The sequence below is a fragment of the Hirundo rustica genome, chromosome 5 (genome assembly GCF_015227805.2).
Source record: "Hirundo rustica isolate bHirRus1 chromosome 5, bHirRus1.pri.v3, whole genome shotgun sequence".
Lineage (NCBI taxonomy): Eukaryota > Metazoa > Chordata > Aves > Passeriformes > Hirundinidae > Hirundo > Hirundo rustica.
The window spans coordinates 38,132,601-38,158,596 of NC_053454.1; the positions used below are offsets into that span (position 1 = coordinate 38,132,601).

General features: G+C 40.4%; 1 protein-coding gene across 2 annotated transcripts in view; it reads left to right on the forward strand.

Annotated features, from left to right (window-relative positions):
• The first annotated feature begins 935 nt into the window (after positions 1-935).
• ENPEP (glutamyl aminopeptidase) overlaps positions 936-25,996 on the forward strand; it is a 34,241-nt gene continuing 9,180 nt past the window's right edge. Inside the window, exons 1-10 of one of the 2 annotated variants that reach the window (XM_040064830.2) lie at positions 936-1,822; positions 6,731-6,872; positions 9,688-9,819; positions 13,976-14,096; positions 16,259-16,413; positions 17,038-17,151; positions 18,677-18,811; positions 22,880-22,945; positions 24,319-24,384; positions 25,647-25,798. In XM_040064830.2, coding sequence (XP_039920764.1) covers positions 1,194-1,822; positions 6,731-6,872; positions 9,688-9,819; positions 13,976-14,096; positions 16,259-16,413; positions 17,038-17,151; positions 18,677-18,811; positions 22,880-22,945; positions 24,319-24,384; positions 25,647-25,798 — 1,712 coding nt within the window. In that variant the 5' untranslated portion in view covers positions 936-1,193. The remainder of the gene's footprint in view (positions 1,823-6,730; positions 6,873-9,687; positions 9,820-13,975; positions 14,097-16,258; positions 16,414-17,037; positions 17,152-18,676; positions 18,812-22,879; positions 22,946-24,318; positions 24,385-25,646; positions 25,799-25,996) is intronic. The other variant, XM_040064831.2, reaches the window with a different exon arrangement.

Sequence of the window (25,996 nt, forward strand, 5' to 3'; positions counted from 1 at the left end):
CAAACTGATGTGCCTGATTAAAAAATCTACTCAAGTGGACTACATAAATGGAGAAATAGGGTTGAGAGATGCAGGGACTGAAATTTCTATTCTACATTATTTTCCTTTAGTCCAGTTTCAAACAAGGTCAAGACTACAACTGTGCTCAGTTTCGTACTGCATTAGCAACATCTTGCTTGCAGGCTTAGCAAGGCCTTACATACAATAAGTTCCCTCAAGCAGAATCAGGCTCGATTCAATTAATTTGCTTCAATGAAGTGCCACACTGTGATGACAAGCAATAAATGGTAAATTAGATCTTTAGTGCATAAATCATACTTAGAATTGTCCCTCACAGCAAGTTCACAGGCGGCACTGTAATTGTGCTGACCAGCAAAGCAAGGCTATCCCAGGCTACCAGCTTGGTTATGGTAAATCTCCTGGAAAACTGGCCCTGTGAGGGGGAGAGGAATTAGACAACTTTTAAACTTTGAAGCAGTGATCAAAATTTATTGTTCCACTGTGCATTCATCTGTCTGTGACTGCCTTGAGTTACTCGGCAAAGGTAAATGAGGCCAGAAAAGAGGGGAAACAGCTGAAAGATATATGTGATTTTTGCAAGTTTTGAAATGTCATTTCACAAACTATAGGGTGGAAATTCAAGGAAATCTTTGTTAGTAAGAGGAAGAAAAAAAACCCAACCCAAACCTCAAAAACCTAAACAAGACATAGCAGAGGAAAAAAAGGAAGAGGTAGTGGTGAAGGTTGAGGGTTTGGAGCAGTTACACCTCTATCTGCAAACTCCTTCTGAAAGCTGCTGACAGGGCTTTGGCATCTGATCATCTCCTGACTGCTGATTAACATAGCACTGTTTTATATTTAACTCAGGCCAGAACAGGAGGGGCTGGGGGGTGGGGTTGCACTGCTTATAAGGGGAGCACGGCAGAAACAATGTTCTTCTGTGTCAGTTCGCTCCGTCTCCCAGCCCAGCTGCGCTTCTTTTGATCATTCACGTTTCCTCCAAATGCATGTTGTCTTTAATTAATTGAGTGTCTCGTGGAAAGCGAGGTGCGGGAGACAGGCAGAGAACAGCTATAGCTACACAATTAAAATACGAACCAAGACTGCTGAGTTTACTGAATGCAAGTGCTGAAGTGACTAATAAGCTTTTTTGTGGTTAATGTTTTGCTCTGAGAGCAGAGCTAGGAGCAGAGATGGAGGGCATGGATTTTGAGGATGAGAAGTCCAAGAGGTACTGCATGAAGACAAAGCATGTGGCTATCATCTGTGGAGTCGTGGTTGTTGTAGGACTTGCTGTGGGGCTTGGTGTGGGGTTGAGCAGACCTAAACCTCCAAAGGCAACAGAACAACCAACAACAGATCAGACGACAACAACAGAACAGCCTCCTCCCCCAGTGGATTTGGGTCCCTGTCCTTCCAAGGATGATGAGAATGGAGACTGGAGAGATTTTAGGCTGCCCACTTATGTCAAGCCTGTCCACTATGATCTGGAAATCAAGCCTGAAATGGAGAAAGACACTTACAGTGGAACAGTCAATATATTTATTGCTTTGGAAAAACCAACCAACGCCCTGTGGCTTCACCTGCGAGAAACCAAGGTTACAGAAATACCCACACTCCGGAAATCTTCAGGACAGCAGATTGCTCTGAATGACTGCTTTGAGTACAACCCACAAGAATACATTGTGATGAAGGCAGCAACAGAGCTCCCTGTCACTGATGAAAGTGATCCCTATGTGCTCACCCTGAAGTTTCAAGGCTGGCTGAATGGTTCGCTGGTTGGGTTTTATAGGACCACCTATACTGAAAGTGGACAGATCAAGTAAAGCAGTTTTATTTATTAAACTTTATTCTCTATTTTTACTTGCTCAGATCTGCTCTATTCCTGTTTCAGCTTTTCAGTCCTGTCTCTCACCAACTTGCTGACATTTCTGGGCTGCTCTTTAGTTTTCTCATTCCTCTAAGGAAGATGCTGTATTCAAAACCCTTTGGCTTCTGACTAGTGAATGTGGGATGGAGTTATGAGGGATTTGTTGTTATTATTACCGTTCTGAAAAACCTTTTCAAATTCTACTTGTCCAAGCTCACCTTTGAACTGAATGGCTCCCTCAAAGAGCTGAAGGGATCAAGGCCTGTTTTTATCTCCATAGTACTATAAATAGCATACAACTATCACCACTCTCTCCTGTTATCCCCAAGGTAACAGTTTTGGTGTAAAATGTTCTTCTGATAGTTTTCCTGATAGCATACCTCCTTGATGTTGTAAGCCTGAGGAATATTCAAACCAGAACTTCCCTGCCTCTCTTGCAGCTGGTTTAAATTATATGTAGGAAAGTCTAAACAATTAGGGTTATCTTCTACCTTTTTTTTTTTTGTGCTCCATTTCTTCCTTATTAATATATCAACAGTTATTGAAGGATTAAAAAGCCTCTAACAGATCAGCTAACCTATTCCACTTGCCAGGTTTGTACTGCTTCAAGGTGGAAGCTTGAAAAAGCTATTGCCCGCTGCTCAAAAGCTTCTCTGCGCAGTTTGGAGAGGACACTCACCCATTTTCTGATATTTACACTTCTGAAGTGACTCACTCCAGCCTTTGCAGCTGGAGGATAAACTTGGCTAGACTTTTACAAGGCCCTGTAGCAGGAATAGGGAGACAAAAACTGATGTGTTTTCATGGCATTTCTTTGCCCTCCTCTGACAATGGTGTCATGCGTGAGAGTCTCATCAGCTCCATTCAGCCACTGACAGGAGTAATAGCAGTGACAGGCACCACCAGCAGCAGATCCATGAGGTAGAGGATAAAGCAAGCATTGATTTTTCCCGTGGAGAAATCATGCAGGGAACAGCTCAAACACCAGGCAGCTCTTTCCATCTTGCTTTCCTCCATCTATGACCTCAGCATTGCTCTGAGTTAAAAGGTGCTTTGGTTTTATACTATGAGCAGCTTTGGTTTCCTACTTTAAACATCTGAAATCTCCACAGCAGTTTTGAAGTGCAACCTTCTAACATCCTTCTAAATTGAGGTGTGCTACTTCCTTTTCATTGGTGAAAGATATCTAGATATTCAATTTATAGCCCCAGGTCTGTCACAACCCTAGAAGAGCAGGACCAGAACACAGGTCTTATGAGTTGCAGAACAGGAGAGGTGAGTGCCTGTCCCTTAAATCCAGACAGTATAGGTAGACAAGGGCTAAGCATCTGATACCAGGAAGAAAGGAGAAATTTAAAACTAAAGAAAATATAAAATGTGAGCTCACTTTGACTGTTCTCGGGTTGGGTGCTGGAAACTATAATTGCAAGGATGATCCTAGCCAGCAGTATGAAAACTCTCAATGCAGAAAGGAACTTGAGGGTGTGAGTTTGTTAGGGTTTTAATAAGAACGAGTGAATGGTAAATTTTCAAATATTTTTCATGTGATTGAATTTGGGCAGATTGTTTGTGGGGGTGGCAGAGGTGGATGTGCATGATAGTGGTAAGTACAGATTTGAAAGTAAAGCAACCAACAGCCAAGTTTCTGCTGTGCAGCAGAGGGTAGGGGATAGGATGGGATGAGGAAAGACAGTAAGGGAAGGGCTTAATCACTTATTAAAAATGCATTTTCCCCCAGCTTTCTCCTTAAAAACAATGCTGACTGGAATTAGCATTTTTATTTTGCCTTTGCCTGAGATAGATGCCACCCTTGGAAAATTTCAGTCCAAAGAGTTCTGTTCTTGTCATGTTGCAAGTAAATACAAATCAGATCAGGTAACAGCAATGATCAAACGAGTCTGTTAATAGTGGATGTTAAAGAAAGGTAGGTGAGGAAAGGTAAAGAAAGGTAAGGAAAGGCAGAGGTGAAAAGAAGATCCAACAAGTGATTAACCTACTCTATTATCTCTTCTGTGCAGTGTTAGAGGCAGTGGGACCTTTTGAGACACTTAATAACACTGAAAGTCAGCTCCTAGGGCTGAGCTGCTCCCCAGATGTTTATCTGTGGAGGCAAAGGTTTGCCAAAGCATTGCTATTAAGCCTTTTGTTTACAAACCGGGCACATGTCCAGGCTCTCCTGTTGCTTAGATTCAAATCTCCCAGCACACTTTGTGGAAAACAGGTAGGGATGTGCTGAACACACCTCTAGACCTAGGATTCTTGAGAGGCTTAGGGAGAAGAGTGCTTCATTCGGGGATCCTGTTTAGACAGATCACACAATCCCCATCAGGAAAAAGTGATTGTGGGCATGCCCTGAAGCATATAATGAGATGCCTTGGAAAATTTAAATTGATGTGCACATGTAGGTAGGGAACATGAAAGCAGAAACATTGAAAATGTAGATTTTGGACAGAGATCTACCTAGATGTTTCTGTGGTTCCCAAATCTAGCACTTAAGTCCTTTGATAAAACTATTCCTCTGTCTGAGCATTTCATTTCCCCATTGATAAATAGAAATAAAGGATAAAGGATAAAAAGGAATAACAGTCTTTCCCCACTTTGCATGACACAGTGGGCATAACTACATTACACTTGTATTTTTTTCACATCTTATGGAAAGGAGCGAAAGAAGAGTCCTTGGCTGGTGTACTGGATTATTCAAGTCACTAGTTTCTCTCAAGGAATGTGCTAAACTCCCCTTGTATTTTTGCCTTAATATTAAAAATAATACAAACATGTCACAGTGGCTGGCTTTGATTTTGCACTATTATTAGGGACAAGGTACAGCTTCCCTTTTTTAAGAATTCCCTCTGTTGTCTAAGAGAATGAGAGGCTGGCACATGGCTAACTGAGGTGCATTTAGGATTTTATTGAATAGAAAAAGGAAAAATTTTCTTCCACGTACAAAAGTAACACTGCTGATTTTCTTCCTCAAGAGAAAGTTTTCCCGGAAGTAACAACAAGTTGGAATTGAAAGACTAGGAGAAAACTGTTTTAATTAGTTCAGGGAGGAAGGGTTTGACTCTAACACCTTGTACTTCAGGGGAGGGGGAAAAAAAAAAGGAAAATTCATCATGGTTCTAAATGCATCACTGCTTTATTTTGAGAACAGCTGGATGCAGGCTCAGCCAGATCTTCACTTCTTATTACTATGATGCTTACAACTGCCAGCTCTTGTTCATACTTAAAGGTCTGGACATCAACTTCAAGAGCAGAAGCCACCAAGCAGTGAAGAAAATCTTATCTAAAAAATACATTATGCTATTTGAAAGTGAATTACAACATTTCATGTTTCTATTTCCACTTCTATGCATGCCATAGTCTGGATTTCTCATCATCTAGCCTATAGGAAGGGCACTGCTGAGGTTTTTCACTCCTAATGTCTGTCTGACTCTACAAACATATGAGGATAGATGGATTATCACCTTATAAATCAACAGATATATCAAAATGTTATCAGTCTGTAGGAACAAGACATAAATGTGTCAAAATATATAGCCAAGTTTTTAACCAATAGCTGTGAAGCATTGCCCTGGAGGCTTGGAGTTAACTTAATTGTGAAATAGTTCTCAAATCCTATGAAACGTAGAGAGTGACAGCAAAGAATGCACCAAGCAGAGAAACTCTATTGAACCTGAAAGGCGAATGTTCATTATGCTTTCTGCCCATAAACCTTTGAGCTACTGTTCCAAGGAACATGAATGGAGAGAACCCAGACATATTACCTGTGTCAGGCTTGTAAATGACCCTCACTGCTACAAGTTCCTAATGACCAGTTTAGTATTTAACCGTCACAGGAAAATGCCAAGGGGAACAGAAACATTGAAAAATTGGTTGTCAAGTGAGCTTGTAGGATTGCTGCAGATCCGTAATTTATGATGTAGACTTTTAATTACTTTTCAGAAAGAAAAACTACCTTAATATAGTTGGAGCAGCTGTAGAAGCGCTGTCAGAAAATGCTTGACATTCCAGATTAATTGAAGGAGCATCTGTGATCCCTTTTACCATCAATCACTGGAGAATATGCTCTGCCACTGTGTGGGTCATTAATGGGGGAGGCCGATGTCACTGAGAGAAGCAAGCACAATATGAACGCTCACAACCTTCACCTTATGTTTTTACATGACCCCTATTGTCTTGCTCCTCCAGCTGGTTGTGCTTAACTGAGATTACTTTCTGACTCCCCTCAACACAGATTGCACAGCATCAGCTATGTACTAGGATGTTCACCTGAACTTTTCATGCTTTCTCCAGCAATTTCACTAATGGAGTCAGGGAACCATAGAAACACCAAGAGAAAACTCTTTGTGGTAAATGCAGAAAAAGAAACACACAAGCAGGATGAGATTTATTGGCATTTACACAGTTTCAAAGTGTCGCTTCAGGAGATGTTCAGGACTCTAATCCCAAGATATGCTGTAGTGGGTAAACAACTCTTGGAGTGACTTACTCCTTTTAGGTGATATCATCAGTTCTTTATTTTCGGTGTATAAATCAATGGGAAAGCTCAGCAGGAGGGTCAGCAAAGTTTTCACTATGCATGAAAGGGAGGTCATGCCTCTCATTGCCTGGCTCCTAAAATTATTTGATGATAACCAAATTGCATTCGCTTTTGCTCTAAAACCTAGAGAATGATAACAGACTGACTATGCATAGTAAGGTCATGCATTTCTGATGTCACCTGCTTTTATGAATGGATAAATATGCACAAATATTTGTAGTTGAATTTAGGTTGTGAAATCATTAAAAAAATGCTTAGAAAATGCAGGCAAGATTTCAAAGCCATATAATGAAGTCTTGCCAATGTGTTGTTTGTTTCAGGAGCATTGCAGCTACTGATCATGAGCCAACAGATGCGCGGAAATCATTTCCCTGTTTTGACGAGCCAAACAAAAAGGCAACTTACAACATATCCATCATCCATCAAGATGCGTACCAAGCGCTTTCAAACATGCCGGTACAGGTATGTGTTTCCCAACTGCCGCCTATGTGGAACGGTTCTGTAGAGCCACGGAAAGGTAATGTGGGTTGCCAGGTCCTTGCACGTTCACAGACTCTGCCAGTCAGGCACTGTAAATCTCATGGGTAATAAACATTCCATGAACAGAACTGGTTGGCTGGTCCAAGCACGAAGTGGTCCACCAGCACACAACATGGCAGGACAGAGTCAAATCCAAAGCAAAAATGAAGCGTCTCTCCTGTCATTAGCGAGCTGACCCTCGGTTCAGATATTCTAGGTGAACATCCCCTGCCAACTATAAATAGATACTGGCAGATTCTTCAGTCAAACTGGGTAGGCTCAGAGAATGACTGCTCTGAAAGGCAGCTGCTTCCCAGACAGAAGGTCTAAAATAATGAATAAAACTGCATAAGGGCTCAGAACAAGGATCTGCTGATCACAATTTGGTGGCAAAGAATCCTGCTAGTCAGAAAGACTAGGATTATTAATTTTAATAATGGAGACTCTGAAATCCCATCTGTCAGCTAATGGGTGTGGACACTTGTCATTCCACCACGTCTCTAATTTCCTAAATAATCCATTTCTAGACCTACTGTGTCAAATTCCCAATTTTGCATGAAATTCAATGGCATCAATTATCTACCTCTGGGCCTTCTGGAATAAGACTGAATGGCTTTCAGATGAGAGAGTTACCACTGAATAGTTCAACTGAATGTGTAATCTATTGTATAATTTCTACTAATAAGTTCTGAAGTGGGAGATAAAGTTCCAAGTTTAAAAAAAAAGAGCTTCCAGCCTCCAGGCTGTTGGCATTTGAATTTTTCCAATCACTCCCCCACCCAGAAAACAAAGGTCTGCTTTTTTTTAGAGTCCCCCAAACTTATTCTCCTAGCAATGCAGCTGAGATACCTACCAGGCTGATGCAGATGCATCCATACCCTTTGCACATGTAAAACTGACCCATTGTTATTAAAAATATTTCTATGATACCTAGAAGGCCACCAGGTGCTTTGATGAACAAGACATGAAATGAGATTGCTGTACTTTTCCTCACAGACCTCAGATAAGGTATGGGAGTATGAGCAAGGAAGTAAAGGGACAACACCATATGTAATCAAGATTTATTGCATTTTGAGATTTACTTTACACCTTGACATGTGGACCTTGCCTCTATTATGGACCTACAATAATAAGCTTGCAAAGGGCTAACTACTGCTTCTTAATTGATTTTCTAAAAAAATAAGTACAGATAAGAAAATGTAGGTTATGCTGAATTTATATTGAGGTTTGACTGAGGGATTATAGCAGGGCACTTTTTCATCTGGTCAAGGTCAGTAACTCTGGTCTTAGTAGTGAAAGAACTTTGGGAAAGATCTTTTCCACAGATGGAAATGTAAGAGTTTGTAAATGCAAGGCATGCTCTATGTTACATGTCCTGTATGTAGAAGCAGTTTGGGTGATGTGGAGCTTTATAGTCGGCGTGGCAAAATCTGATCGGCAAAATCAGAACCTTGTACTTTTCATCTGCATTTTACACTGGAGTTGAGTTTCTTCAAACTTTTTTCCACTCAAGTCCTGACTTTGCTGAAATAACAAAAGATATCAAAATAGAGTCAAAATAGGTAAAATAATGGAAAATTAGATTGTGAATACCTTTTACAAAAGGGTTATGAATAGATCTGTGAATAGGTGTTTTTGCTCATGAAATTATATTACCTGTAACATTAACTGTCTGTGCTTTATTTATATAGTGTTTATAACAAACAAATCTCATAAACCACTGTCTAGAAGGCTAATATATTTTATATGCTTTTGGTTTTTGTTCTATTTAAGTTAGACATCCAGTCAGAAGCATTTTTCAGACTATAGCAGAAAAGGAATAGAAGAAATATATGTTTAGAATAGAATCATAAAATAAGTTGTAAGGGACCTATCAAGATCATCAAGTCCAACAGCCCTGTGCAGGACACCCCAAGAGTAACACCATGTCCCTGAGAGCATTGTTCAAATGCTTCTGAACTTTGTCAAGTTTGGTCTTGTGACCACTTTGCTGGGAAGCCTGTTCCAGTGCCCAACCACCCTCTGAGGAATAAACCTTTTCTTAAAATCAAATCTAAATCTCCCCTGACTCAACTTCATGCCATTTCCTTGAGTCCTGTCACAAGTCATGGGAAAGAAGAGATCAGTGTCTACCCCTTCCTATTTAGTGTTGTCAGCAAACTTAGAGGAAAAACCATCTGGGAAAATCAGGAATGTTTTTTAATTGATTTGCAAAATAAAAACTACGATCAGCATTAAATTCCATGTCTATTTAGGCAACCCACTAATTAGCAGTGCTCATTTGTATTTGAATTAGGTCAGGATAGATTCACTAGACTGGTCTATGTCCCAGGTAGCATCCCTACACCATGACTTAAATGCATGATGCATGTATTTAAAAGAGGGGAGAATTCAGTCTCTTCTCTACTCTGTCCAAAGTGATGTCATTTTATGCAACTATTGCAAGAACAAAACAGAGCATACACCAGAAAACTCCTGTTGGCAAAATTTCTGTTCATGTGAATGATTTCAAATACCTGATGAAAACTAGAGCAAGGTAAACCTATTCAGTGCCAAAAAAACAAAGTACAATTTGATGTAATGCAGAGGAAAAATACTTTGTCTGTTCTCATGCCTTTGGCAATGAAATTCCAGAAGAGGTGGACCTGGAGAAGTGATTTGTTGCTTCTATGCAGTTGCAGCAGTCATACAAATATTGTAGTCTTATGCATCTGTTTCCAATTTCAAAAATCAATTTGATATTTTTGCGTTTCTGCAGCAAACTGTACAGCTCGGCAATGGCTGGAGTCGAACAACTTTTGAGAAGTCAGTCCCCATGAGCACTTACTTGGTATGCTTCGCAGTGCACCAGTTTGCCTGGGTAGAGAGAAAATCTGCAAGTGGAAAACCTGTAAGTCCTTCTGCGGCCTGAACATGGTTCAGATGACAGATGTGCCTTGATTTGCATTTTTTCTTAAAAATGTCTTTTTATACAAACAAGGACGTATTTTTCCCTTTCCTGTATCTTATTTTATTAATTCCCTTTCCTGTAGCCTATTTTATGAGATTAGGTGTTCACAGTGGTCCCTCTGACCTTCACTACATACAGTGTTTTGCAGTCCTTCCTGTCTTCCATCTTTGTGAGGTCCCAGTTTAGTACTTCCCATATGAACACACGGGTGAGGAAGGAGGAAGGAACACTCTTTTTGCAAACTCATCCCTGACTCGAGGCCCAGTGACTGAAAGAATGTACAAGTTATGGAGTACAGGAGAGTCACGGGCCACGAATACAAATACTTTATAGTTTTCTGTGGGTTAAAAAGAGTGAATTGCACTTGATGTTATTACAGCTATTGAGACATAGGGTTACAGTGTTATGTGCCATTATGTACTGGCTTGCTTTATTTTACAACAGTGGCAACAGGCAACTACCCAGTGTAAGTTCCATAAAAATAATTATAGAAGTGACAGTGTCTGCCTAAACTGGTAGATATTTGTTAGGTCCCCTAATGAAGTGAATAAGTTTGAATCTGAATCTATTAAATTAAAATAGCTACTTCATGTAGACCCTGTAGGCAGGCCAATACATTTCTTGCTTAGATTCAGATCTCCTGAAGGTGTAGCTGATCAGGCATAAAGAAATGGCAAGTTATTACATTGAATCACAAACTGAAATCCGAAATACAACTTGCCCCACATCAAAACTCCTCATTTATCCTAAACCTAGTTTGGGATACTCAACTGCTGTTAATTTTTTATTGGTTTAGACCTTTTGCTCATCTGATACAGAGAGTGATCCTAGGGCTGTATGCCCTAGCTTCATCCTGTTCCTTTCCCCTTATGTAACACGGGGTCTTGTCATTCACCTGAGCTGGCAGTGCTTTCCTCATTTTCTGGAGACTGTCACAAATGGACAGGGAATCTAGAATAAAACCCCAGCCAGGCTACTGTTTCCTTAGCAAGTTAGCTCTTCCTTAGTTTCTTTAATTAAGAAACAACTCACTAAATCCTTTCCTACTGAGGGCTGTTCGTTAAAATCTATCTCGTAGAAATTTCCAAAATTCTGATCCAGCTCTTAGCAAAGACCCTGTCACAGTGCTGTGCTGAGGCCTCCTTCTGTGCCCTCGCTAGCGTCATGTTTTATGCTTGTATTAGTACTTGACAAATACCTAGAGCTAAATTTCACTTAGGCAAGCAAATGGAGCCTGGCTTGAGATACAGATGTAACAACCTTAGTTCTCTGCTGTTTGGCTAAGTAATTCACAGGAGTACATTTTTACACCACCCAGTCACACAATTTTGTTAACCAATTACTCTTCAGCATAGCTGATCCACTCATTATCAGGGACAGGACTTTGACTACTTGGTCTCAATAGATACTCTCTAGAGCTCAGTTCCTTTAAAAATCAGAATTTGTCTAGATTTTTGTGCAGAACATAGTGCAGTAAGGAAAAAATGTACTGAAAAAGTGTGTAACACTGTTTTCTACGTGCAGAAGTTAAACATTCACCGCTTGTCCATGCCACGCTCCAGAGTATGGCCCTGAGGTCACTATTTGTTTTTCCCTGAGCAAAACAGTATAGCCCACAATGTTCCTGACTGGTTGTAGCTTTTCTAAATAGAAGGGAGTGTTCACTGAAACATGGTAATTAAAGTATGTGTGTGTAGAAGCAGGGGTATTTGTGTCAGTACAGAGGTTGCCTGAAGAAACATCTTCTATTTCAGGCCTATGTTACTACATATTTTATTAATGCTGTTCACTAAACAATGTCTGAGGACTTGCCTGCACTAGATAATTTGGGGTTTAAGTGAGGTTAAAATCATAACTTTCTTTTATCTTAACACGGACATAGTTTTACCAATATCAAATACATGCACAAGATCCATCACTAAAAGTTATCTTTTCCCCAGGGAAACCAGACTGCCTTTAGGGTTTTTAATCATACATATAGAAAGTTATTTTTCTAACCTTTACAAGGCTTCCTGTCCAAGAACTTTGAAGGCCAGCAGAACAATGAGGTATTTAGATTCATCAGCTACTGGAAAGAACATTCCAGTTTTCTGTGTAAATTTCTAATAATAAATCCCTCCTTCAACAGAAAGTATCCACTTGATCCATTAATTACTTCCATAAACAACAGCAAGAGCACACAGCTCATGACATAGTAAATTATTTAAAAACTCTGCCATTCACTCTGAAAGCCCTAACAAAGTAATTCATTAAATCAGTGGTGGGAAATATGCCTACAGCTGGAAACAATGCTCCTGAGCTGATTACCTGTCAGGTACCGAATGTCTGGTTTGGAAAATCACAGAGGAGATTACACAAATGAAACCCAAAGTCAGTTCTAGTGCAGGCTGAGGGTTTTGGAAACTATTAATATGGATCAGCTAGGGGACTGAGGACTGCTAAATTGGGTAAAGAGCTTACAGAAATGGAAATTGCAGATTGTAATTGCAAACTGACCCTGGGGAAAATCCCCTGGCTGAGAGGATTCTCAATTGAATTTTGTAAGGTTTTGGGTTGGGTTTTTTTGTTGTTGTTGGTTTTTTGGTGTTTTTTTGTTGCTGGTTTGTTGTTGTTGTTGTTTTGGGGGTTTTTTTGGGGGGGGAGTGGTGGTGGTGTTTGTTGTTGGGTTTTTTTGGGGGGGCTTTTTGTTTTGTTTTGTTTTTTTCCCCAGTTTTATTACTGACCACTTTCCCATCCTCCCCTCTCATTGGAGGAAGCGTAATTTATGGTATTGAAATCAATGTGTTGTCAGGCTCCAAAAGAGTTCCTGGAACAGACCAGCTCCTTTGCTCAGCTTGGGCCCTAAACTCCTGGCTGTAAGACAGCGCTGAAGGAGTAAACAAACCACACCAGTGTAGTCAGATGAATGTGTCCCATTCATAAGAATCATGGAGCTGGTCTAAACTAGAAAAAAAATAGAAAAAAAGTAGAAAACTAAAACTAGAAACTTTACTCCATATAGAAATCTCAAATCCACACTGGAGATTTTCAAGGGTGGGGAAGAGAACAGCCTGCATACAGCTCCAGCAGGCTTTGGGACAAAGAGATTGATGGAAAGATCCCCAAAAGGCTCCGTGAATTCTGAACTCAAACTTTGTCTTCACAATGTGAAGATAACTTCTCAAAAGGTTTTTTTCAAGTTGCAGGCCTCCTCATCGTGGGTATGGGTGCCATAAAGATTCTAGTCCTCCAGAGCTTGTTTCCTACTGCTTGACAGCGATAGCCAAGGCAGTCCCAGGCACCAGACTTCAGGGATAGAAAGGCCAACATTCAACACATCGTTTTTTGCATTCATATATGCAGGAGGAGGACAGAAATGGTCACTCATCACACACAGGGCTACCAAACGTGTCAGTGTTTCTACACTTGCTGGTTCATAAAAGAGAGAACTGATTTTTGCCTATGTCTTCCTGGGGCAGCCCAGAAGGCACCGAAGCTGGCCAAACAGCCACTCAACCTGCACAAGCCAGCATGTCTGGGAAGGGTCACAGATCTAGTAAATGCACTGTCTTCAGCGGGTTTGAGATCTTCAAACATACAAGGACAAGAGGAAACTATGATGATAGTATGTAGGAAAAGTATGAAGAAATTATAAAATAAGGTGCTATGCGCTTCTGACACATTTCAGTCCAGCTCCTGAAGATTGACCTGATGGGATCAGTCAAGATCAGTGAACTGCTCGGGACAAGTGGATCCTCTTTGACTGTGCTCGCCCAGGTTTCTTGAGAAAACCAGGCCATGGGGAAGTAGGGTCTGGTGTACAACCAGGCCCTGCTCCAGGCTTGGCCACTGTGAGCTTCTGAACATGGTTCTTGCCAGTGTTACAATTCAGACAAACAGTGGAAATTGTGTACATGCTGACTTGGTCTCTGATGTGTACAACACTTGAAAAGCTTTGTTGAATAAATGTGATAGGGTGAACACCTGAATTCGGTGTTCAGGCCAGTCTCAGAGAAAACCTGCAGTGTTATTGATATGTATGCTAAATGCTTTTTCAGTGTTTGACACCTGATTCCTTTTAACTGAAAACTTTTCTAATTGCCTCTCTATTTTACAGCTGAGAGTTTACGCCCAGCCACAGCAAATACACACGGCAGAATATGCAGCAAATGTAACAAAAATTGTATTCGACTTCTTTGAACAGTACTTTAATTTGAGCTACTCTCTTCCAAAACTGGGTGATTATTAACATTTATATTTTTCATTTGTTAATTCAGTGTCATGTTTATGTTGCTCCTACAGATCTCTGTGCTTTGGTGAAAAGCAGCACGAAAGCATTTGGTTACTAACTGCTGATGTTATGTCAGGATGTTTTAAAACTGTACCAGTGTAGTTCAAGATGTTTCTAAATGTCATGATGGATGAGTTTGTCTCAGTTACTGTTTAGTTGCCAGTTCTCACAGTTCAGCTTGCTGAACTGAAGAACTGGTCCTGGCATGTTTATTTTAAAGCGTCTTATGGAAAATCAAGGCAAGCATTTGTGTCACCAGCAAAGGACCATCATGAGTTAAAACAGAGCCAGAAGTTTCAGAAAAATATGTACCACTTCCATGTGAACTTCTGGACAAAAGTCAGCAGTGAGATAAGCGAAGATGTAAACTGCCAGAGAGTATGTCATATTATTTATTAACCTTAGAGCAAAGTAGGTGTGTATCTACTTCTTAGAAAGATGAATGTGGTCCATCATATAATTTTTCCTTTCTACTGCTGGGCTAAATAAAGATCTGGGACTAAATAAAAGCAGGCACACTCTCAAATTTTGCCCATGGTTACAAAACAAGCAAAGAGAAGGCATTTGGGCATCCTTTAGCTTGGAATATCTGGACTCTGGATCTGATTCATGCAGTTTAACATGCACAATAATCAAGCTGGGAATACAATCAGAGTTTTGGAAACTCTCCCTCCTAAGACCTTTGAAGAGATAATTCAGTTAGGTTCATGAATTTAAAAGGATAGAAAAATACTAGCTACAAATGAATCAAGACAATATGGGGGGGGGGGGGGAATCCTCAAAACTTTGAAGACAATTAATAATGCTGTGCAAACCTTTTGTTGGATATTTGTACCTGTACCTATCAGGCTATCAGGCTAACCTATATTACTTTAACAAAAGATTTTACCTCCTCCTTTCAAAACAGCCCCTGAGTTTACCATAAATATATTTGCATTTCAATGACAACTGGATAAGGGAAAGCAGTACAATATGTTGTTCTTTCACACATTGGTCCCCAGTAATAATAGGTACTATATCTCACCTGTGCTTTATGTTCAAACTTTCACTGTCATGAAAGCCTGATGACTTTGCCATGGCAGTATCTGGCTACAGGTCTGTCTGTGTGACAGGATGGACTGGTATCTTCAGGTCAGCAGTGTCACAGGATAGATACTTTTGTAGATCCTATACAATTTTTTCCCAGAATGTCTATTTGTTGGCTCTCTAACCTTGACTTGCCATGTTGTTCCCTCATTATTAGAAGTTACCCAGGTCAAACCTGATGAATCAGATATGTTTCTGCATAACGGTTTGTTTAAATATTGTATTTCACATTGATTTATGGCTTCTGGCATTACCTCTCTCCTTGTATCCTCATTTTGACTGTCATTGAAGCCCTTGCCAAATTATCTGCTTTGACTCTGTAATCAAGATGTTTAATTTAAAATAAGTAATTCCTGTCTTCCGTTGGAGTGGGGTGGGGGGTTTTCATTCTATTCAGTTTTAAATCCATCTGTACTTTTTCACAAACCCACATAGAAAGCCTGTGGTCATTATTTGCAGAAGAAAATGCTAGTTCAATTGAGTCTGCAATTCTCATTTAAACCTGTATTGATTACTGACCATAAATGAGTGACCCCCACAAATTGCCAGGCATAGAAGCAGATGTTGTTCACTGCATGGGGAATTTACTTCAGTTAACATGTCAATAAATATTTTTAATACAACAGTGTGACAAGCGATGTCATGCCTCATTATTCTACAAATAGTTTCAGGAGGTTTACTGCCTACAGCACATCCCCAGACAATAGTATTAATTTCTGGAGCCAAAATTAAGTAATGCATGATATGCACATTCCCAGGAGATGGCATAGCATCACCTCCCAGGACAGATAATCAGCAAGTGAAACTGATCCTACCTCTGTTAATCTCAGCAGAGCCAAGGCATTTGTTATCAGCTGCTTCAGGCCAGTTCTCTTCTTGAACACAGATCATAGCCCCACAGTCCACAGTAGTAAGCCAGAATCACAAATGGTAAACAAAATAGGCTGTAAATACAGAGAGAGAGGACAAGCTAATTGATTTAAAAGATACAGTGGTAACCGTTGTCTCTTTCTTTTAATGCAGATAAAATAGCTATTCCAGATTTCGGGACAGGTGCTATGGAGAACTGGGGGCTGATTACATACCGAGAAACAAACCTGCTGTATGATCCTGAGGAGTCAGCCACATCCAACAAACAGAGAGTAGCTGCTGTGATAGCCCATGAGCTCGTTCATCAGGTATATTTTAGGACTTGAGTCACTTTTATAGTGTCTCTAATATATTAGTCACAACATTTTAATCTTGCAAATACTGTCATTAAGTTTGTCTCAGGATCTTCTACATGTGCTCAAAATCTTATTTCAAAATATGTTAAAACAGATCCCCATTCGAGCTTCAAAATACCATGACTACTGCCTTGGAATTTTTCTCAGGAAGTTAAATGCTTGGGCCCAGGCTGTCAGCCAGTTTATGAAAATCTGTCTAAAATGTCTTAGAGAAACTAATTTACGTGTGCAGATGTCTCTTTTGGGCAGGCAAACAGGGACAGTTATACACTGTGGAGGCTGACTGAAACATATCCTTAAAAGCAGAAATCATCAATTCAAGAGGAAGAAACTAAAAATATTTTCAGTGGCACATGAATCATTAGCAATCTCCCGAGTAATATGTAATTTTATAATAAAAGTGATGATTTAACACAAGGCAAGGCCTTCATTCCTATTCAAACCCCAGAATTATGATAATTTTCATCTGGCAGCAGGAAAAAAGTAAGCAAATGAATGTTCTATAGGCAGATGTGAGATACTGAAATGTACATGTACTATTTACCTAAACCTACGTCTTTATGTTTGTAATTGTAGTGGTTTGGAAATATTGTAACCATGGACTGGTGGGATGACTTGTGGTTAAATGAAGGATTTGCCAGTTATTTTGAGTTCCTGGGAGCAAATGCAGCCGAACCGGATTGGCAAATGGTAATTATTTCTGCCTTGTGGTGGGTTGGCTGGGCTGGGAGGAACATTTTGGAGGGAGTAAAATTTAGACAAGGAAGATGAAGACTTACAGTATATTTATAGAAAACTAACATAGTGTGGTGGAACATAAAGAAAAAGTTGGTTTAAGTTTTTCACCTTCCCATGTTATGGTCTGAAACTAGTCAAAGTAAACTTTATGAAGTTTTAGCCTGCAGGGAAGAGTCATTCTTTTTTAACAAGCAAGTCAAGTGTTTGGTTATGGCAAATAATACCTAGGTGGGTTCTGGACAGAGCCTTAACAGCTTTGCAGAGTTGTTTAAAGGTCTGACTCTGAAAGATGGAGATAGTCCTGTACCTGAAATACTGGATTCCCATTCAGCTTCTGCCAGCATTTTAAGTGCCATTTCAAATGCCCCAACTCAGACAAGCTCTATTCTGTACAGTGCAAAAATAGGTGGTCACAGTGGATAGGCAAAGTGCTAACTGTGCCAGCTCCAGGTGCTTTAAGGGTGTTGCAAAGAACTTAGCCTTAAATATGCATTATACTCTGTGGAAATACTCCCTTGAGTTTTCTTGCTCCTTCCTTCCTTCCCTTCCAAACAGATGTGATAGCACATAGAATGCATATTTTCCCCAGCTGTCCAAGAGTAATGAGGTTCTGGGTGCTAAGACATACAAAACATATGCCAGTGGAAGGGAGCAGAGTAGATTTTGCATAGATTGAACCTGTTGAAATCTACTATCTCCTGAGCTTAGTGATTGTAGAAGCAGGCAGTGCCTACTTGCTGCTTTCCCTGCCTCTCTCCCTGCAGAGAGGCTAAGAACAAAATAATTTCCTGGATCACTTTTACACTTTAAAGTAGATCTGTGGTCCTAACTATGTAAGAAAAATTCTAATTACTGACTTTAAAATTTAAAGGTATTTTTTTAATCTAGATACAATGCACAATACTAAGATCTAAGACATTTCAACATTATCCTAGTGAGTATTAGAAGAGGAAAGTTAAATTGAATTTCAGTCTCTTTTGGTCAATATTGATTAGGAAATAAGGGGATTTTGATTGCTGGGTACTTAATCTTTTTTTAAAAAAATCAAATCAATGTAAAAAAATTATAAGCCTTGGGATGGGGAACTCTGCCTCCTTCCTCCCTCCCTCTCTTCCCACCCAGCTCTTCGTTTGCAAGAGGGGACCATAATGCTTTGTAAATATTGTCACACTTCTGAAATTAGTAACACAGGCTACTCTTTTTGCTTACTGGGAGCAAGGGAAGGCAGGATGGGTGTGTCTGTGTTGTGATACACACAGGAAAACAGGATCTGCAAAAGGCAATTTATCTTAGTTAAGGAGAAGTTGTGTCCCTCCTCTCTCAGATGTAAAGCAAGAGTTTGCAAGTCCTTCTTTAAAGGACATGAAATTTCATTCTATTTCAAATTGCTTAGAGAAGCTGAAGTTCAAGCTACTTATTTGAAAAGTAGGCATATACTCCTGCCTTTGTTCCTATTCTAATGTCTTCCCTTTCTCAGCTTGAACAGGTTTTAATTGAAGATGTGCTTCCTGTACTGAAGGATGACTCTTTGCTGTCTTCCCACCCAATTGTATCCAATGTGTCATCTCCAGCTGAAATCACCTCCGTGTTTGATGGGATATCTTACAGTAAGGTAGGATATCCTCCTTTTGTGACTTTGCATGCAAAAGAAGTGGCAACTTTGGAGATGAGATAAAAGTAAGGGGTGCTTGTAATCAGGACTCCTAATTTCACCTAGCTGTGTCTGTGCAGGTCTTTGTTCTGGGACATTCCCAACTGCTGTCAGTGACAATGCAGTTAAGAGCAGCTGTGAGAGGAGCAGCACAACCAGAGCCTTGTCAGCCACTGTGCACCACACAGGCCTGCTCACAGCGATGCAGGCAAAGCACAGTGTCACCAGCCTCTGCCACTAGAATGTTGGGTTTAAAATTGAAATAAACCAGGTACTAAGCACATCCCTCTCCCATCACCTCATGCTGATGCAACCCAGTTATGTCAAGTGTCATAATCTAACACAAGAGGAGAGGAGGCAAGGGCAGATGTCCAGGTGTCCTTTCTGTCATTTTTCCATCACACTTGCAGACCGCTATAACTTCTTGAGGAAGCAAGGCAGGGAACCAAGCAGTGAAAACAGGAAAGTGACTTTTTATCTCAAGTTACTCATAGTATCCCAGCCACCCGAAAAACCTTAGCAAGGTTGGGTTACACCAGTCTCTACTGGCAGCCTCTTCACTCGTTACACCAACCTCTTCACCTAAACTGGGAGATGAGTTAGCTCCACATTTCACTGAAAGGTGTGGAACTCAGGAGTGCATTGGAGTACAGTAGTCTGCAGCCCAGGAGGTAATAGCAGACACTCCATTAAGTATTTGACAAAATTTTTACTCATCCCCTCCCAGTCAGTGGCAGTGAGGACCTGTGCCTATAAAGGTTCCCTGAGGAGCTAGCTGGAAGAATACCTTGGGTCTGCCTGAGCAGAGAGACACTGTAGTCATCCAAACACTGTTCTGACCAGGGCACACAGTGGCCTTCAGAAGCCCATGGCCTCTGGTAGTATTTGCTGTGACGGATGGCAGCCCGGAGCTCAGTGCTTGTGGGAAAGTGCTCTGAAGTCCAGAGCGTGCAGGACACCAGCAGCCCTGCTGAGGATCATCACTTCGAAGACCCAGCCTAGGGGGCTGAGGCCAGCTCGTCTCCCTCCATATCGGATTAGCCAAAGCCACCTCGTCCTTAGACAAGCCTTAGACATGGAACAAAGCAGGTGATCCCCATATCTAATCAGGGAATCTCTTGACTGAAGGGCCTCAACAACACTGTTCCCTCCAGCTGTTTTCTGCAGTGCATCAAGAGACGAACCCAAAGAAGCACAGGACAAGACACCCCTGTCACTCCACAACTCAACCAGCCATCCCCCATGCTGCTTCTGAACCTGATACATCATATTTTTATTGGCAGCTTCTTGTATGACTCTTGTCAGTGTTCCCTATCTGATGCCATAACACGCTTCCACTGAACACCCAAAATCCACCATTATTAAATACTGCTTGTTGCTTTCCCTCTAAGCTCCCATTATCGACTAAACATAAAGTATATATTGCACTGAATTTAGCTTTAGCTGTGCTACAGTCTGTAACTGTAGATACTGCTTTTATTAGCTAGACTTGATCCATCCATTTCCATCAGTGTTCTGTTTTCAATTGGTAAATCCTCTATCCAACAATACAACCAGTATTTATTGCATCATAAATGCCTCACAGTCAAACCATAAACCATGTAAAAACCTGCATTGTGTAACACTGTTTTTAAATCAAACTAACAAAAGTCACGAAATATACAGAGCTAAATCAAATACGCTGAATCAAAATGTATTTTAGTGGTGAACTAAGCAAAAGACATACTTTTGCAGGGTTTGTAAAAACAATGGAGAAAAAAAATCTTAGCTTTTACTCATCTTTTTATGCCTAGATAATTGCTACATGAACTCATTTTTTTAAGCAAAAACACTTGAGGACTTGTGCATTGTTTGGGAACAGTTTGCTTGGGATGTAATTTGGCTTGGGTTATAATTTGGCTTGAAAGAGAAAGTCTTTGCATAGATTTAGCTCAAATTACTGTTGGTATTTATATATAAATGCGTGACAAAATTAGTGTGTTTCTTTTTGGCTTTATTTTGGCTTCTCTTTTGCATTTTTCTTTTAAAAACAATCTTCTCATGATAATATTCATCACTAAACAAATAAAGCGTGATTTGGAATGCTCTCTGTTAGCCTTACCAGAGCACCAGAGAGTTTATCCAGTCCTAAGACCCTAATGAATTGTCTAAGGGTCTATGGAGTCATTGCAGCATATTCTGTATCAGATCCTCTAACTGGTGTGGTTTTGGTAGGGCATTATAGGCCTAGAAACCTGTACTAGAGCCGTACTAGAGCTGGTGAGTATACAATTAATGTACATAATTGTTCTAATCTGTTTTTTAAAAATATTTTCATTTCATCTCTTTCCCAGTTTAATCCTCTCTCTTATTTTGAAAGGTTTTATTGAATTAACAATGATGTGTCTTGAAATAAATTCTGTTAGAAATTTGCTCTTGGACCCCCACATTTTTGGAAATTCCCTGCTACAGAAGTTCAGGATTCATCTTACACATTTCTGCCACAAAAAAAAAAATCTTGTTACGTACTTGGCAATTACTATGAAATTATGTGGGTGTAGATAAAAGACTCCCCCCTATACCCCTGTCCTGCTATCAGAGAATGTCAGCTAGTCAAATTAAGGTCATTTTCCTGAGCCTCCCCAAATAGTTGTAAGAAAGGAAAGTTATTAAAATACTGGTGTTTCTCTAATCAGTGATTTTTGTTAGGATGAGTTTTTCTCAGGCACATTCCATCATGGACTACAGAGAAATGATGAGGGAGGGTGAAGGGACTGAAAAACAATAGTAGAAGGTGAAAATGACTAACTATGCATTACAATTTAAAGCAAAAGAAGACTTAACTGTTACCAAACACATGTATAAATGTGTATTTCTAGTTTGGCTTTTAATAGAAATGGGAAGGGATGGTTTATGAGAGGTGATATCAGATAAGACGTGGCTGAGCGACAAAGCTGAGGAACGGAGGTTCCCTAGTGCACACTCGTGGCCTTATGATTGCCACTACTGGATATTTGTTCTAAAGGTACTGAACTGGTTTTGAACATATTCAATGGCAAACACATCAGAATTCTGTATTGGAAAACAATCATCCGCTGGCCACCTCGACTCTCCAACAATAGCCTGGAAAGCAGTTTGAGGCATATCTGTTCAAACAGTCCCTCTGCCATGACTCATCTAGTCATTATTCTCAGACACATAACTAAAGAAAACAGGATTTACTGAGACTTCAGATAATATTCTTGTTTTCATGGGATAACTGGATTTTTAAACCAGTTTTTTAATTCATAGCATTAGGTTCTCCACTGCCCCTTGATTTAGCTCAGAAAATGAAAACACGCTAATCCTAAAATTGTATTTCGCATCTTAGATTAAGTTTGCAGTCCTTTTCTTTCATCATTTGTGTACACACTCTGTTCCACATGGCTCTTCTACTTCTCTCTTCTGTCTTTCTCTGGTTTCTTCTTTCAAAGTCCTAATTGTCTGGGTTTTTTCTGTGATGCCCAAGCTAGTAACTTCTCTGGTCCTGATTCTACCAAGCTTCAGAGGCCAGAGCTCCCACACTAGCCCTCAGAAATCTCATTCCTTACCCTGAGATGGCATACCCAACCTGTAAAGCCCTAGACTTGCAACATTTTTAGAGTTCCCTTCCTGTTGTGTGTTCATCTGAAGTCACTGTCTTTCTGAAGTTGTTCCCCTGACCAGTAGTCCCCAGCTGCCCTCACCCTTGTCCTGTTCCACATGGAACAGGAAGCCCTGCTCACACAAACTGGTAGAGTGGCAGGACAGTAACCTGCAGCAGCAGAGCTCAAGAGCTGAGCATAGAAACAAGTGTCTGATCTGAAGTAAAGACTGATTCTTACATCCAGATTTAAGCTCCACCAGGTAGGCATGCCATCCCACAAAGGAAGTAGAAAAACCACCTCTCTAGTCTGATGGATTTCTATTTTGCCTTATAAAATACTCATTTTCATGTTACCTTTTAGGTGAATGGAAATCAGTGTTAGAGCAGTATGGATTTGACCTTCTCCCCTTTCCCTTTGTCCTCAGGGTGCATCAATCCTCAGAATGATTCAAGACTGGATTACACCAGAGCTCTTCCAGAAAGGCTGCCAGGTAAAGGTGGCACCAAAACCTGACAGACATACAGCCCATCTTCATGTGACAGTAGCAAAGCCATTATTCAAAAGTGAATATCAGAGATCCTGGTGTTGGTAGCAAAAGCACCTAGTGCATTTCAGTACTGGGTGGACAATATGTAGGGGAAGAAGTTCCATGCTCCCACAGAAGCAGGAATGTGAACTGCACAAAGATTTGATAGCTGGACGGTCAGGACCTAAATTCCTGACAGCTTTTAATGGAAAAACCTCCCCTACCCCACTGTTACCCTGTTGTCAGCTGGGATCCCCTTATTCCACTGTAAAGTGTGTCTGCATCTTCCTATGGCCAGGATCCTCCAACCCACCCAAGGCTGCTACGTAGGGACAGTCTTGGAGGCATAAGCTCATCTGTGCCATGATGCAGGGACACCCAGCCCTAGAAAGTCAAGGTAACAGGGAGAAGAAAAGGGAGAGTTAAGGTAATAGGGAGAAGAAAAGGGAAAGTGGTGCTACAAAATGAAAAAAAATGGGAGAAAGGAGCCCTCCCACAAGGGGAAAGGTTGTCTGTCCTTTATTCTGAACAGACATTGGTAACAGTTACAATTACAGTGCAGGGTTACCACATTTGTTGTTACTTCCCTCTCTCATGAAGAGCACATTTATGGGCTGCTACAAGATAGCTGTACTTTCCTGTACTTCCCTTTTCATATATTCAATCACAATAGTTACTCAAGATGGGAAAATACAGCCACCTTGTCCGCAAGAGTTTAACCCTTCCGTTCTGCTCAGAGCCTTCAAGAGAGCTAACAGCGAAACAAACAGCACCATCTACTGACTGAAGACCACCAGGAGCAGGTGACAGGGTAGGAAAACCCGCTAAGCAGCCAGGGAAGACACAGCATGGGAATAAGGTTTAGGCATTGCAAACTCTTCAGTGAACATTACTCCTTGTAACAATCGTTTTGATCAAAACTTAGGGGTGACTTTGCTCTCCTACTTCCACTAGTCCATAGGTAGCGAAATCTCATGAAATATCTTCCTCCTGCTGAACAGCCTCTTATATTAGTCAGAAATTTGCAACAGGGGATAATGGTGTCCATTTAAACAAAACACAAAGAACTCTTCAAGTACAAATTTATTTCTCACTAACAAGTTGTTCTGGAAAACGCTGACTTTTGGTGTTAATTGGATGCATTGGAAGCTAAGGAATTTCTTCAGCTGCATACTGGTCCACTTAATCTCCCACTCACAGTACTACCACCCATGTGTGGATACTCTCTGCAACTGAGGTACTCTTTGTACTCTCCCATACAACTGAATATGTGTATTGTTTTCCTAGGCAAAGAAGAAACACTAGTAGTATTTTCACAGTTTTCCATCTCTCTCTAGGCATATTTGAAGAAACACCAGTTCCAGAATGCAAAGACACAACAATTTTGGGAAGCTCTGGAAGAGGTATGTTTGGCATCTACCCAAACCCTTGCTAATAAATGTTTCGTATCTCATCCACTGATTTCAGTTTCTCAAACTTCTAATATTCTGATATGAGAGATCAGAAGCTAGGCAGAGTATATTTCTCTCCTTTTTTTTTTTTTTTTTTTTTTTTTTTCTCCATAAGGCTATGGGAGTGGAATAAGGAACAAGAAGGAGGCTTTGCTAACAAACAACCTACTGAAATGTAATCCCTGCAACTCAAACTCATTTCATGTGTGAAAACACCTCTCATCCACCGCACACATGCACCCCATACTGTCTCTTTTCTGTATCCAGATTCAGGTGTTTGAAAGCTCTCAGTAGTATCAATTCCCAAGTAATTTTGATGCTTATCTCCCTCTCTAGCTTCTAGAGTCCCAGTTGGGTCATCATCTGTGCCACCATTTTCTGATCTTCCCTGTTTCTTGAGGCTGGACTATTTTTTTCCCATCTTTCTCATTATCCCCCCTTACAGTGCATACTGCCAGGTTCTTCCCTGATATTATTTCCTTTTCTTGGACATGCACACAGACCAAACTGTGCTTCTGTGTCTCATTTCTAGTTCCAGTCTTCTCCTTGGTCCTAGACTTCTTCCCAGTCAGCAGAACTTCCTCCTTTCTCTCTCTAGTGCTTTGCAAGCTCACATCATCTACCTAATCTGGAGAAGGAAACATTAGAAGTGACCCTAGCACATTTCCCTCACAGGTGGCATTCTGGGGAGGTAGTGACAGCTTTCTCCATCTCCAGTTCCCAGGACAGATGTTCAGGGTTCACAGAATGAATCAAATTTTACATTGGTGCAGCTGCTGGTGGTTAAATCTGGCTCTTCTTTACACTCAAACAGGACACACTGCAAGGAAGATTCTGGCTTTAAAAATCCCCCTGTGCCCTTTCTGTCCTGTTCAGTTTTCCTTCTAGGAAAAAAAAAAAAAAAAAAAAAAAAAAAAAAAAAAAAAAAAAAAAAAAAAACAACACCCAAAAAACCACCACAACCCACCACAACTTAGAGCATGCAAGGGCCCTCAAAGGTTCCTCAGTATTTTTTGTCCATGTTACTGGCCAGTCTCCTGCCTGCACATTTCTCATTTCTTCTGTGAGTGTTCAAGTTTCCAAATAATTTCTTTCTTCAATGACAGGCACCATAAAAGGATTTAATGTAGGATTTTTTTCTTAATACCAGAGATACATTCTTTCCTCAGGTCTGAATTTTTGTTTTCACTGCAACCTTCTTCCATCATTCACAGGCAAGTAATAAACCTGTGAAGAAAGTCATGGACACATGGACTAGGCAGATGGGCTACCCTGTTTTGGAGATGGGAGATAATTCAGTATTCACACAGAAACGTTTTCTTTTAGATCCCAATGCAAATGCTTCTTATCCTCCTTCTGATCTTGGGTAAGTTCCTACTGCAAATGTTGATTCAAACCAGATAGAAACTAAGTAAAATGTACCTCACTAAATGCATTTACAAAAACAAGTAAAAAAAACAAACCAAAGCAAAAAACCCCAAACAAACAAAAAAAACCCCCAAGCAAACAAAACCCCCAAAAATCTATATGGGTTTTCTCTTGGGGAACACAATACCTCTCTAGA